Source organism: Pempheris klunzingeri, chromosome 2 (genome assembly GCF_042242105.1).
Source record: "Pempheris klunzingeri isolate RE-2024b chromosome 2, fPemKlu1.hap1, whole genome shotgun sequence".
NCBI classification, from domain to species: Eukaryota; Metazoa; Chordata; class Actinopteri; order Acropomatiformes; family Pempheridae; genus Pempheris; species Pempheris klunzingeri.
Genome location: NC_092013.1, coordinates 12,125,266 through 12,138,504, shown reverse-complemented (window position 1 = coordinate 12,138,504; position 13,239 = coordinate 12,125,266). Strand labels below are relative to the sequence as shown.

Here is a 13,239-nt window from a genome sequence, read left to right as displayed (position 1 = left end):
CTCATTTCAGCTTTCCCAGGCTCATAAGGTAAATATCTATATAGATATGATTCTACAATTATAATAATATTTATATAAAAGACAATTCTTCTTATTCTATTCTTATTATGAATCATAGTTCTGAACTAGCATCGAATGGGAACCATAGGAAAGTAGTATTAGGTGTCCACTGGGGCTCGTTACTTTTGAGTCATATTGTATGAAGGAGAAGTGACTTGAGAGGTTAAATAGCTGCTTATTGTCTCTGGTTTTCAACATTATGCTTTAATACTTCCTGAAAGTCTTGAGTGAGGAGACGCTCTTCACTCTGAGGTGCAGGAGAGGGTGGGGGGGGGGGCATTTATTGTACTTCTTTCCAGTATGGAGACGATGAGTATGCACACACTAACACACACACACACACACACACACAGAAGGGTTGGGAGATTGTCCTCTGGAGTGTGTGCTCTTGTATCTCAGCCTCAGACACACCATTCATCATTCTGTGGATCATTGCATTTTATCTCCTAAAGCCCATAATAAAACTGACATTGGAGGGGAGACCAAGAAAGAGAGAGAGAGAGAAAAGGGGGGGCGAGAGCGAGCGAGGCGGGGAGGTGGAGGCGGTTAGGCGTCCTGGGCTTACCTGTGTGTGTGCATGTGCGTGTGTGTAGATTGAAGCAGTCCAGTTTCCGCATCCATTGTGTGTTGTGATGAATTTAAGGACCCACCATTCTTCATTTTGTCAAGCGAGCTCGTCCACACTGCAGTTCACAGCTCGTTTGCCTCATATGCATGCACATACACAAATGAACATCAACCACACACACACACAAACACGGACGCAGGCACACTCAGCTGTGTCGACTCACGAGGTGAGGGAATAGCAGACCTACTTTAACAGCGCTCGTGTGCTTAATTATGTCAACCTTCATCTTACCAAACTGACCTCGTCTCCCCCTCTGAGCCCCACATGAGACTTGCATGGTTCAGGTTTGACAACAGAAAGGCTGTGACCAGGGTCCTGTATGATTCTGCAGGAATTAATTTAGATGTTGCTTTTAATCACTTAGAGCCAGTAATTAATGTCGCATCTGTGTCTAGCACTACTCTGTTTCTAGTTTTATTGCTACTTTATTTTGCAGCCACCTTTGACTCAGTTATTGTCAAGTTCTGAAGCTGTTATTCCCCGCTGAATAACTCACGCTCCTCTCTTTTCATTATAGAATTTTTAATTGAATTTCATGTCAGTTAGTCTGTCTCCTCGCTGGCAATTAGTTACTGTACAGTACGGGTGAATAAACAAAAATGTTTTTCATCTATTAACATTTTATCAATATCTATGGCTGCTGTTATTGCCTTTAATTTGGTTTCGTTTAGGATTACAGTGATTGTTTTACCATAGTCACTTCATCTGTTGAATCTCAATTTGTCTAAAAGTTTGTATGTATGCAGTATAATGTATGTATAACTGTGATTATTGCTCTGAATTTCTAAGAAGTACTGATGCAGAAATTTTGAGTAAATTAAAGTTCTGTATGGTGATCAGATATAGCCAGAATAACATTGTTTAAATGTTAATGTATTTTTTTTTTTTGCGTATGACTGATGCTTACAAAACTGATCAGAGAACATGCTGACATGCTCAGCTAAAATAACAGTGTTGAACTGATTATTTTTCAGTTGAACGAGAAAGCAGGCCCAAGTCTGATGACTACTGTTGCCATGCCTGTCTTCAGCACAAAGAATGAAACGGTGAGTGAGTGAGTCAATGAGAGACTTAATTCATATATACTGTGTGTGTGTGTGTGTGTCTATGTATACATATATATATATATATATATATATATATATATATATATATATATATATATATACTCATAGACATCTGAATATATATATATATATATATATATATTCAGATGTCTATGAGTTGTTATAAGTTGCTCTAAACTTCTCAGATGGATCCATTAAAATAACGTAAGAGGTAAAATTATCGAATATTTCACAAAACACAAAGATTAGAGGAAAGTTGAGGAGATGAATATATATTTTTGTGGCAGAACAAAGTTTTTTGCTTTTTTCCCAACACATTAATTATCTCACAGCCCCTCAGTCAGTTAAAACTAGCACAACGCTCATCACTTGCAATAGTATAATGATGCCTACACATTGATGTATCAGTATGAACAATCTAATAATGTTATACTAAACTAAAATAGAGTTTTGAATTTAGGACTTCTAATGGATAATTTTTACAAAGTGGTTTGGTACCTTCGCCTAAGAAAAACTACTTTTTTTTTAATATTTGTGCAGATTTTCGTCTGAAGTTGTGTTTGTGTGTTTTGAATCTTGCCATGCAGAAGAACCAGGGTATTCTGTTGGGGGTCGTTGGAACAGACATCCCTCTGCAGGAGCTGATGAAGCTCATCCCTAAACATATGGTACAATCAGCTGTTCTTTGACTTTTTCTTAGAATAAATGAATTCATAAATATGCATTTTTCTTACTTCTTCCTCATGTGTCTCATTTTGTGTCTCTAGTTAGGAATCCATGGGTACACATTTGCTATCACAAACAATGGCTACATCCTGACACATCCGGACCTCCGACCTTTGGTAATACAGCTTCTTAACACCAGAACTGTCTCTCAGCATTCCCTGACTTTACCCTGTTTTTCTTTTTTTGTTTTCTCCATGCAATTGTATGCATAACCGAAATGATGAACTGAAAGCCTCCATTAACGAGGGCGCGCAGAGACAAATGTGCTATCTGGTTAGGAGGCTAAATGGGCTCGTATAGTCTGTAATCCCCACCTTTTCCTTTGATGTATGCATGCAGGGATAAAGGCCACTCATAGGGCTGGCTGGCCTGAGATTTCCCAGAGGTAACTTAACACTCGCTGGCAGAGACCACAGCCGCTCACCCTGGGACCGCTGGTTCCTCAGGAGCTATGGCTGTGCTAGTGGATCTGTGTGTGCCAGTGTTAGTGCTATTCCTCTCTGTGCTGTGTGTGTTGGTCTGTGTTGGTTTTTTGTGACTGTCTCTTTGTGGCTAAAACTGTGCTGTGGTTGTTAGTCACTTTTCGTTTCTTGTGGACTAGACGACATACAGTAGGAGAGTTTGACATGTAGGCCACAGTTTAATGCTTTGATGTAGACTTGTTTGAGCGTGGATTTCCTATCAATCACATTAATTATTTTTAATTTACCTGACAATGTTAATTTCACAGACGATTTGTTAGATAATTACACCTCCCGAGCAAGGCTTGATAAATAATAGCATACAGCAAGTCTTCTTTTTAACAGTGAAACACAAAAGACAGATTACATTAAAGCTTTTCTGAATGGATTTGTTTATTTAATATCAAGCTCCTTTATTTGAAAACTATGTGTTACATGCAGATTTCACAGTTTAGTCAGGCTAGATTAGCGGACATTGCGGACTTTTCATTAAGATAATAAAACACCATTTCATAAAAGGGTTTGTCAAATTATGTATATTGTGTTCCTGTGTGCAGTATCAGGAGGGTCAGAAGAGGAGGAAGCCCAACTACAGCAGCGTGGATCTCTCTGAGGTGGAGTGGGAAGACAAAGATGATATCGTACGTATTTAGCCCCTTAAAAAAAGTCTCAGTCTTCAGTGCAAATACATTGTGTGCAAAATTAAACACTAGATGTACTTTGGTCTGCATGTTCATTAGTTTATCCAGCAAATAATTTATTATTTCAAATGAACGCAAAGATTTAATAAAGTACTCAGACTCAGGCTTTTAGTATCCCAGTAAAATGGCAGCCACATACAGATTGCCTGATCAATGACCCAGCCTTGACTTCTCTGCTCTGTGTGCCTCTTTGTGCGCTCTATCTTTCAGCTACGCAACGCTATGGTGAACAGGAGGACAGGGACTTTCTCTATGGAGGTGAAGAAGACAGTGGATAGAGGGGTGAGGCTGCAGATAAAGATGTTTAGTGTCTCCCTATCAGATGAGCGTTGTCTCTTACTAAAGGAGCAAATCTCATCTGCACTTTTTTTCCTTCTCTTTTAGAGGCGTGTCCTGAAGATGCACAATGACTATTACTACACTGACATCAAAGGAACACCGTTCAGGTGGAGGAGTTTTTTTTTTAAGTACTTTCCTAAAATGTCTTTCTGAGAGCGTGTGCGCCATTTGCACTCACATGACTGACTGATTCTGATTCTTTGCTGTGATTGTGGCTCCAGTGTTGGAGTGGCTCTCTCCAGAGGTCACGGAAAATACTTCTTCAGAGGAAATGTATCAGTTGAGGCCGGTATGTCACTCCACTTCTGACATTTACTCTATTAGCCAAAGCCTGACTACAGTGAGATGGATGTCACTCTGACCTGCTTGTTTGGGAGGGCTTATTGTATCAGTCTATCCAGGCTGGCATTGTTGAAGCGTTACTGACTTGTGTTTTTCAGGGCTCCGTGATCTGGAACAGCCAGATGTCGCCCTGGCAGATGAATGGTAACGCTGGGGTTATGGGAGTGGGCATTCATGCGTTATGTAGGTTATCCCTCTGTGTTCATCAGGGATGTTGAGGCCTGTGATGTAACAGTGTGGCTCTGTTTGGACCGCAGGACTTACTGCAACACAGAGGAGCAGCATGAGCACCGTCACCTGACCCAGATTCAAGCCATCAAGCTCTTCATGACGGGCCGCAGACCACACTTCAAATGTGAGTCAGACCCAAATGAATTAGACTACTGCATGTTTTTTAAATCAAATTCTAATTATCATATGAAGTGTTATTGTCCTCAAAATAAGTGATTACAAAAACAGAACAATGTTTTGGGTCAGAAAGGTCTTTAAACTGGTCTGCAACACTGTGCAGGTGACAGAGAGCTGATCCAGGAGGTGTTGTTTGATGCTGTTGTCACTGCTCCACTGGAGGCCTACTGGACTGGACTGGCCCTCAACAAGTCAGAGTAAGAACATTTTGCTACCACTTTCTATTCTCTTCTCAAGTCTACAGTCTACAGGCACAAGTGTTAGTAAGTCATTACTAGGTAATTACTGTAGGTTTTCTAAAAAGCCATTAGTAAATGTTTGTAAGTCATCTGTAATAATAAATGTTATAGCAAATTACTAATGGAAGGTTCTTACAATAATACAATTTAATAAAATTCAAAAATGGTTCTTATGGCTTACAACAGATTTATAACCATTGCTATCCCATTATGGTAAATGGTAAAATACCTGCAGTTGTAAAGTGTGTCTCTAGTCTTTCGAGTGCTTTTACTCTACATTCACATTCACCCATTCACACATACAGTCATACACTGATGGAAAGGGCTACCATGCAAGGTGCCAACCTGCCGATCAGGAGGTGCTAATCATTCACGCACACACACCAAACCCACAGTCCTCAGGAGCAATTTGGGATTCGGTATCTTGCACAAGGACACTTGGATCAATAAATAGACGTACATCATCCGCATCAAGAACTTTCCACTCTGTTTAATCAGCAGCAGTTTTCTCAGAGAAACAACAATGTCGTCACACTAATACATTAATACAGTTCTAAAAGTCCTACATCATACATTTAGAAGAAAAACCTAATTTGCAGGTGGCATTGTACAACTATGTTTAGACAGAACTGTTCGAGGAAAGCGCTCAGAAAGGATGTACAGATGTATTCATGTGGCTCATGTCAACAGGAACTCGGACAAAGGAGTGGAGATTGCCTTCCTGGGTACACGCACTGGCCTGTCTAGAACCAACCTGTTTGTGCCTGCGGATCAGCTCTCCAATCGGTGAGTGCCGCCGCTCAACATTTCTCTAATCATTACTTACAGCACGAGGCGAGACCGTGATTGCACTTGATGAATCTAATCCTTTGCTCCTCACCTCAGCTTCATTGTGTGTGCTTCCTCAGAGATTTCCTGACAGCGGAGAACAAGGAGGGTGTGTTTAATGCTGATCACTTCCCTCTGTGGTACAAGAGAGCGGCAGAGCAGGTCCCCGGCACATTTGTCTACTCCATCCCCTTCAGCACAGGTATGCAGAAGAAAACCAGAGATTAGACATAGTAGCTGTAAGTGTGCAGTACAAAATAAAAAATCCCTGAGCCTGCACAAAATTGCTCTAATCTACTGCTGCTAAATTATCTGCATTATACATTATACAAGGTCCTCTTGATATTCTTTAAATAATCAAGAGCAGTATTATATAATGTACTTTTTTGGAAATTTATCCATATGCCTTAGTCAGTAACTTCTTAATCAGTCTTTTTTCTATGTCCCTCTTTTTGTCATAGATTGTGGCTTTTACTGGTTTCTACTGATAGGATGTGCAGCACAGCTCAGCTCCCTCACAGCTTTTATGCAGTTAATGTGGCCCATGATCTGTATGCTAGCCAGAGGATGGAGAGTTCAGCTTCACTCTCTGGGACATTTACCACCTTTCCTCTAGTAATGACGACTGCATCCACTCAGGCTTCACCATCATAACCTGAAATGTCCTATCACACCACCCATTTCAGAATTATTAGAATCATCTTGCTGTAGAAAAAGCTCTGACTGGCTCCATTACTGTAAAGTAATGGACTGGTAATGCGGTTTCTTTTGAGCCTGCCAGCACGGGCTGCTGAGTAAAGGGCACCATCTAGTGAGTAGAAAGCGTAATCAGGACAAATGACTCGTAGTTTCTCTGCTCTTTCTCTCTAGCTTTAGAAAACAAGAGTGTGGTTTTGGCCAGCACAGCAATTCAGCTCCTCGATGACAGAAAGTCTCCAATAGTCGCAGGTACAAGCCTCTAAACCATCCTCCATGTCAGTATTATCTTCATATTAGTTTTGGACATTGTGCAGTCTCTTATCTGGTGGTGTTTGTGCTCAGCTGTAGGGATCCAGATGAAGCTCGAGTTCTTTCAGAGGAAGTTCTGGACTGCCTGTAGACAGGTTACTACACGACAACTACTGCAACATGTTTTACAATAAAACGATCGACCAGATAAGGTGTGAAACTGAACGAGTTATGTTTTGTGCTCAGTGTACAGCTCTGGATGGAAAATGTAGCATTAGCTGCGATAACGAGGTAAGGAGAGTCACGTAACTTTGGCTTTTGAAGGTTTTTTTCAGGTTGTTGTGTTAACGTAATCTTTTTATTCATCCTTTCTGACAGGACATTAATTGTTACCTCATTGACAACAATGGCTTCATTCTTGTCACAGAGGAGCTTTCTCAGGTACTGTACACATGTTTACACTGTATACATGTTTACATCAATGAATGAAGGTTGAAATAGTGGAAACACATAAAGATGTGCCCCCTTTTTTTTTTTTTACCACAACTGCTTCCATTTGCCTTCCGTTCTCTCTTGAACATGTGCATAGAGCGACACTGGACCTTTCTTCCAAAAAGGAAAGTTGAAAGATCTTGAATGACGAAGGATGAAATGCAATAAATGTCTATTTTGCATTTTGCACATTAGACATCCCACAGTGACCTATAATATAACTGGCCACACACTGCTTGCATCAAAGCAATCACCCAACTCCATAAAATATTGATTAGCAGACAAACATTGAATGATTCCTACACAGTGACTTCCTATGCCATAACAGCAGCCCTGACGTAACAACCAGTTTAGCAACCAGTTCCTGGTATAATAATTTTGTTGAATCTTTCCTAAATCCTAAACTCAAACTCACAACATATAAGTTGACATTCTTTTCCTTTGGATGTTTGCATTATCTTGTCGACCCAGTGTGTGTGTTAAGCGATGTTGTGCTCTCTGACATAGCTTCTCTCTCAGACAGGGCTCTTCTTTGGAGAAGTGGAGGGTGCTGTTATGAGTAAACTTCTCCAAATGGGGTCATTCAAAAGGTCTGAGACACAAAATAACACATCTCTGAACCCTGAACTGATAAGAATTAAAAGCATGTTGTTATTCCTGTCATATTTAATGTTTATTTCAACCGCTGCTGCTCCATTTGTGTTGCAGGATCACACTGTATGATTACCAGGCGCTTTGCAAAGAGTACTCTGGGAGCAGCGACAGTGCACGCACTTTATCAGACGTAAGTGTGCAAGACAAGAACATCAGCTAGATCTCAAGATACATTGGGGCAATAAGCGTATAATCTGCAGTACGCTACTGCGCGTCTACATTTTTATGACCTAAGTTAAAATCATCAGCCTAGACCTCAGTACAGTTATGTGTCTCACAGTTTATGGTCAACACTGTTTGCACACTGGTGGATCATCAGTATTGAGCTTTCTCAAAGATTTAAACAACCTTAACTGTTGTTTCATTTTTATATTATTAACATTATATGCTTTTCTCTCTCTTTCAGCCCTTCACTGTTGTTAAGTGGCTCCTGACTGAACTTGTCATGTAAGAATGTCCCCGCAAAACATAAAAGTATACATTATATGGGCCCATGAATTACACTATATGATGTACACAATGTGGTAATGATGGTATATTGATTAATAACTCTAATTTTATTTAAATTCAATTTAATACTATTTAAAATTAATAATATTGATTTTAAATATGTTAGAAGTTCAGGGATGGAGATGTAATTAGATAATCATCACCCTTTCATATAGATTTTAACCTTTCATATAGATTTTAAAAAATGTAATTGGTCTATCAATTAAAAAAAGAAAATCACATATTACATCCTATAAATTAAGTGCTCCTATTTCACAACTCAGCATGTGAACAACATGAACAAGAAACATCAATTAACAATTGGTTAATAATGAATGTTTTTGATCAATTTGTCATTACTAATGGTAATGTCTTTATTCACTCTACTCCTTTATAAAGGCATTAGTTAACTATTAATTAATGCTAATCCTTGTATTAACTCATATTGATTAATATAATTGTTTTATTGTAGTCTTTGTGTTTTTCTCCTCAGTTTTCTGCTAGAGTTTAACCTGTACAGCTGGTGGAATGTCGACCTTTCAGTTAAAGGTAGCTGTAGCTGATTGTTATAGGCGTGTGTGTGTGTGTGTGTGTGTGTGAGAGAGAGAGAGAGAGAGAGAAAGAGAAACTGTGTGAGAGTGAAAACCTGTGTTAAACTGGGAACTTGCTCTGTCACACATTCAGCTCAGAGGTCTCGGGGGAAAACCATGATGGTGCCATGTGACACTGAATACCCTGCATTTGTCTCTGAACGCACCATCAAAGAAACAACAGGCAACATTGACTGTGATGGCTGTATCAGGTACCGCTTAGTGCCAGCTTTGAATATTTATTCATCAAACAACAAAATCCATCCATATGAAAAAGTAGATGTTCAGTCAGCTACTATTCATATCATAATATTTTAATTCCAGTGTCTCTGTTTGGGCTGCAGATCTTTTGTCATACAGCAGATTCCCAGCAGCAACCTCTTCATGGTTGTTGTGGATAATAAGTGTGACTGCGGCAGTGCTCCTCCAGTGACCATGGATCCTATTGAGATCATGTATATCCTTTCTGAATGAAACACAAACACGGACATGGGGAAACTTTTTCTAAAAGCATTTTCACTTCAGTACATCATAGATCATAAGAATACATGTGAATTACTGCAAGAATGAATTCTTTTTTAGGGTTCATGAGTTGCACCACTTTATTGTTTTTTTTGTTTGTTTCACTTCACAGTTTCACATGAGACTAAATGAGATGTGTGTATGCTCTGAACTTGTGAAAATGCTGTTACTTTATTTACATCCTTGACGCCTTTGAACACAACGAGTCACTAAAATGTGACAGACTGAAGTTTCAGAAGGACAGAAAGAAGCCTGAATCATGTCACCCTTTCCACCCTGAGGTATGAGAATGTGTTTGTCTGTATACAAATGATAGATATACAGTGGTGTGAAAAAGTATCTGCCCCCTTACAGATTTCTTCTGTTTTTGCTTTTTTGTCACACTCACATGTTTCAGATCATCAAACAAATTATAATATCACACAAAGATGACCTGAGTAAACACAAAAAGCAGTTTTTAAATGATGATTTTATTTATTAAGGGACAAAAGCTATCCAAACCAACCTGGCCCTATGTGAAAAAGTAATTGCCCCCTAAACCTAATAACTGCAATCAAGCGTTTGCAGTAACTGGCAATGAGTCTTTCACATCGCTGTGGGGGAATTTTGGCCCACTCTTCTTTGCAGAATTGTCTTAATTCAGCCACATTGGAGGGTTTTCGAGCTTGAATGGCCTGTTTAAGGTCATGCCACAGCATCTCAATCAGATTTAAGTCCGGACTTTGACTAGGTCACTCCAAAACCTTCACTTTGTTTTTTTTGAGCTATTCAGAGGTGGACTTGCTGTTGTGCTTCGGATCATTGTCCTGCTGCATAACCCAAGTGCGCTTGTGCTTAAGGTCATGAACTGATGGCCGGACATTCTCCTTCAGGATTTTCTGGTAGAGAGCAGAATTCATGGTTCCATAATTACGGCAAGTTGTCCAGGTCCTGAAGCAGCAAAGCAGCCCCAGACCATCACACTACCACCACCATGTTTGACTGTCGGTATGATGTTCTTTCTCCGAAATGCTGCGTTAGTTTTACGCCAGATGTAACAGGACGCACACCTTCCAAAAAGTTCCACTTTTTTCCCGTCAGTCCACAGAATATTTTCCCAAAAGTGTGGGGGATCATCAAGATGTTTTTTAGCAAGAGTGAGATGTGCCTTTGTGTTCTTTTTGGTCAGCAGTGGTTTTCACCTTGGAGCTCTCCCATGGAGGCCATTTTTGCCCAGTGTCTTTCTTATTGTTGAATCACGGACACTGACCTTAACTGAGGCAAGTGAGGCCTGCAGTGCTTTAGGTGTTGTTCTGGGTTCTTTTGTGACCTCCTGGATGAGTCGTCGATGCACTCTTGGAGTCATTTTGGTAGGCCGGCCACCCCTGGGAAGGTTCACCACTGCTCCATGTTTTCTCCATTCGGGGATAATGGCTCTCACTGTTGTTCGCTGGAGTCCCAAAGCCTTAGAAATGGCTTTGTAACCCTTTCCAGACTGATAGATGTCAATGGCTATGTTTCTTGTCTGTTCTTGAATTGCTTTAGATCGGGGCATGATGTGTTGCATTTTGAGATCTTTCAGCCTACTTCATGTTGTCTATTTAAGTGATTTCTTGATTCTACAGCTCTGGCAGTAATCAGGCCTGGGTGTGGCTAGTGAAATTGAACTCCGCTTTCAAACATGTGGTTAATCACAGTTAATTCATGATTTAACAAGGGGGGGCAATTGCTTTTTCACATAGGGCCAGGTCATTTAAAAACTGCTTTTTGTATTTACTCAGGTTATCTTTATGTGATATTAAAATTTGTTTGTTGATCTGAAACATGTAAGTGTGACAATAAAGCAAAAACAGAAGAAATCTGTAAGGGGGCAAATACTTTTTCACACCACTGTAACTCTTGGAAAGAGAGCAAATAAGTTGAATATTGTATATATACATAAATTATATTATATAGTATATGTTTGGAGGGGTGGGCAGCATGGTGGTGCGGTGGAGGCCTCACAGGAAGAAGGTTTGAATCCACAGGTTTACACTTTGAACCTGGGGCCTCTCTGTGTGCAGTTTGCTTGTTCTTCCTGCGCTTGCGTGAGTTTTCTCTTGGTACTCCCTTCCTTCCTCAGTCCAAAGACATGCAGGTGACTCTAGATTGCCTCTAGGTGTGAGTGTGAGTGTGAATGGTTGTCTGTCTCTGTGGTTTGCTGGCAACCACTTCAGTGTGTTCCCCGCCTCTCGCCCAAAGTCAACTGGGATTGGCTCCAGCCCCCCAGCAACCCTTAAGGATAAACAGTATGGATGATGGATGGATGTTTGGAGAGTAACAGCATTAAGCAAATCTGTGAAGCTAGACTGATAATCTATGTATCTAATTGTATGTCAAAGGTAGATCTTTCCAGTCATCCATGATGATTGTCTGTTTTGATTAGCATACTTGCTGGTTATTAGGGCCAAATCTTCATCCTCATCAGCCTCATTCAGTTCAGCTGTGTGAATGTACTCAAGTTGAAATAAACTAAAATGGTTTAGATAATTTGGCCAAATTTGTACCTGTTGTCTTGTTTATAACCAGTATGACCGCTTGTGTTTCCTACCCTTTCTGAATTGTGTATTGATGCTCGATTAATCGATTAAAATAATGGCCAAAATAACAACTTGTTCAACAGCAACTGTTCACATCTATTAGCATTCTCTACTGTCTTTCCCAGATAAAACAGAATTCATCCACCCAGTTAATGTTTAATATCATATCCTGTACAGCTCCACGTGTATCACAAATGACCCTGTCTTCTGCAGGAAAATGCCATGGAGTGTGGTTCAGCAACACGCCTCTCCAGTCCTCTAACAGCAGCTCTGCTGCCTCTGATAGCAGCAACCATCAGCAGGTGACCATTAGCAGCAGGACTGGACGTCAGTAAGGACTAAGTCAACAAGAAGATGCTTATAAACACATAGAGAACATGGTCAATCAGAAATGAATTTGCTCATAATTCTGCAACAGGCAGCGCTCTAAGAAAAAATCTTTATCAGTAGCACTGAGACTCACATCCATAAATGCAGAAAACAGAAATGATGTGGTGCAGCAAAAGAAAATGAAAGTAATGTGAATGTTTGGTGGTTTAGCTCAGAGCACCACTGACAGTTCGCCATATTGTCCTGAATGTGTGCTGAAATTAAATATAAGAAAGAAGCGCAGTGTGTAAACAGTTAAAAGGAAATGCCTGGGAGTTCAGGTATTTCTTGTAAACGTATAAAACAAGTCCTTTGTGTAAAGGATGATAGTAAGACATCAAATATGTTGCTTTGTTTGTTGTTAGGGGAAAAAAAGAAGGTTCATCTAAATGTCTACAGAATGTAAAATGCACTTTTGTCATATGTGAAAAGAATGCAGAACGGTCTATATTTTTGGCAGTGAATTGCTAAAAACAATTGACAGTGCCGTCATAGTTTTCTTTCATCAAATATTCAAAGTTTATTTTCTAAGTTAATTGTTTTTGATGCCAGTAATAATATGGATCATGTAAAATACGAGACAACAAAAAATGTTATCTTGCTTTATTCTGCCAATTTGTCATTGTTTTGAAGCAGAAGACATTTCAGACAAGCAAAAGATGCATGATTAAGAAGATGTTAGAAGAATGTTACATGATATACCCACCCATAATTTGTCAAGGTGACCACATGCTCTTAACCACATGTTTGAGAAAGGTGATGAATAAACACAGAGAAATATTTTCCTCCCTTCAATTATCCCTCGTGTAATTATTGTG

At 39.8% G+C, this 13,239-nt stretch overlaps 1 protein-coding gene across 1 annotated transcript in view; it reads left to right on the top strand.

Annotated features, from left to right (window-relative positions):
* cacna2d3 (calcium channel, voltage dependent, alpha2/delta subunit 3) overlaps positions 1 to 13,216 on the top strand; it is a 33,886-nt gene extending 20,670 nt beyond the window's left edge. Inside the window, exons 15-39 of the mRNA XM_070841907.1 lie at positions 11 to 28; positions 1,663 to 1,734; positions 2,343 to 2,423; positions 2,523 to 2,597; positions 3,500 to 3,583; positions 3,854 to 3,925; positions 4,028 to 4,089; positions 4,204 to 4,271; positions 4,423 to 4,468; positions 4,582 to 4,679; positions 4,836 to 4,929; positions 5,662 to 5,757; positions 5,880 to 6,001; positions 6,670 to 6,747; positions 6,841 to 6,902; positions 6,994 to 7,038; positions 7,126 to 7,188; positions 7,759 to 7,829; positions 7,948 to 8,023; positions 8,300 to 8,340; positions 8,876 to 8,931; positions 9,067 to 9,184; positions 9,317 to 9,429; positions 9,693 to 9,775; positions 12,266 to 13,216. Coding sequence (XP_070698008.1) covers positions 11 to 28; positions 1,663 to 1,734; positions 2,343 to 2,423; positions 2,523 to 2,597; positions 3,500 to 3,583; positions 3,854 to 3,925; positions 4,028 to 4,089; positions 4,204 to 4,271; positions 4,423 to 4,468; positions 4,582 to 4,679; positions 4,836 to 4,929; positions 5,662 to 5,757; positions 5,880 to 6,001; positions 6,670 to 6,747; positions 6,841 to 6,902; positions 6,994 to 7,038; positions 7,126 to 7,188; positions 7,759 to 7,829; positions 7,948 to 8,023; positions 8,300 to 8,340; positions 8,876 to 8,931; positions 9,067 to 9,184; positions 9,317 to 9,429; positions 9,693 to 9,775; positions 12,266 to 12,358 — 1,887 coding nt within the window. The 3' untranslated portion in view covers positions 12,359 to 13,216. The remainder of the gene's footprint in view (positions 1 to 10; positions 29 to 1,662; positions 1,735 to 2,342; positions 2,424 to 2,522; positions 2,598 to 3,499; positions 3,584 to 3,853; positions 3,926 to 4,027; positions 4,090 to 4,203; positions 4,272 to 4,422; positions 4,469 to 4,581; positions 4,680 to 4,835; positions 4,930 to 5,661; positions 5,758 to 5,879; positions 6,002 to 6,669; positions 6,748 to 6,840; positions 6,903 to 6,993; positions 7,039 to 7,125; positions 7,189 to 7,758; positions 7,830 to 7,947; positions 8,024 to 8,299; positions 8,341 to 8,875; positions 8,932 to 9,066; positions 9,185 to 9,316; positions 9,430 to 9,692; positions 9,776 to 12,265) is intronic.
* The last annotated feature ends 23 nt before the right edge of the window (positions 13,217 to 13,239 follow it).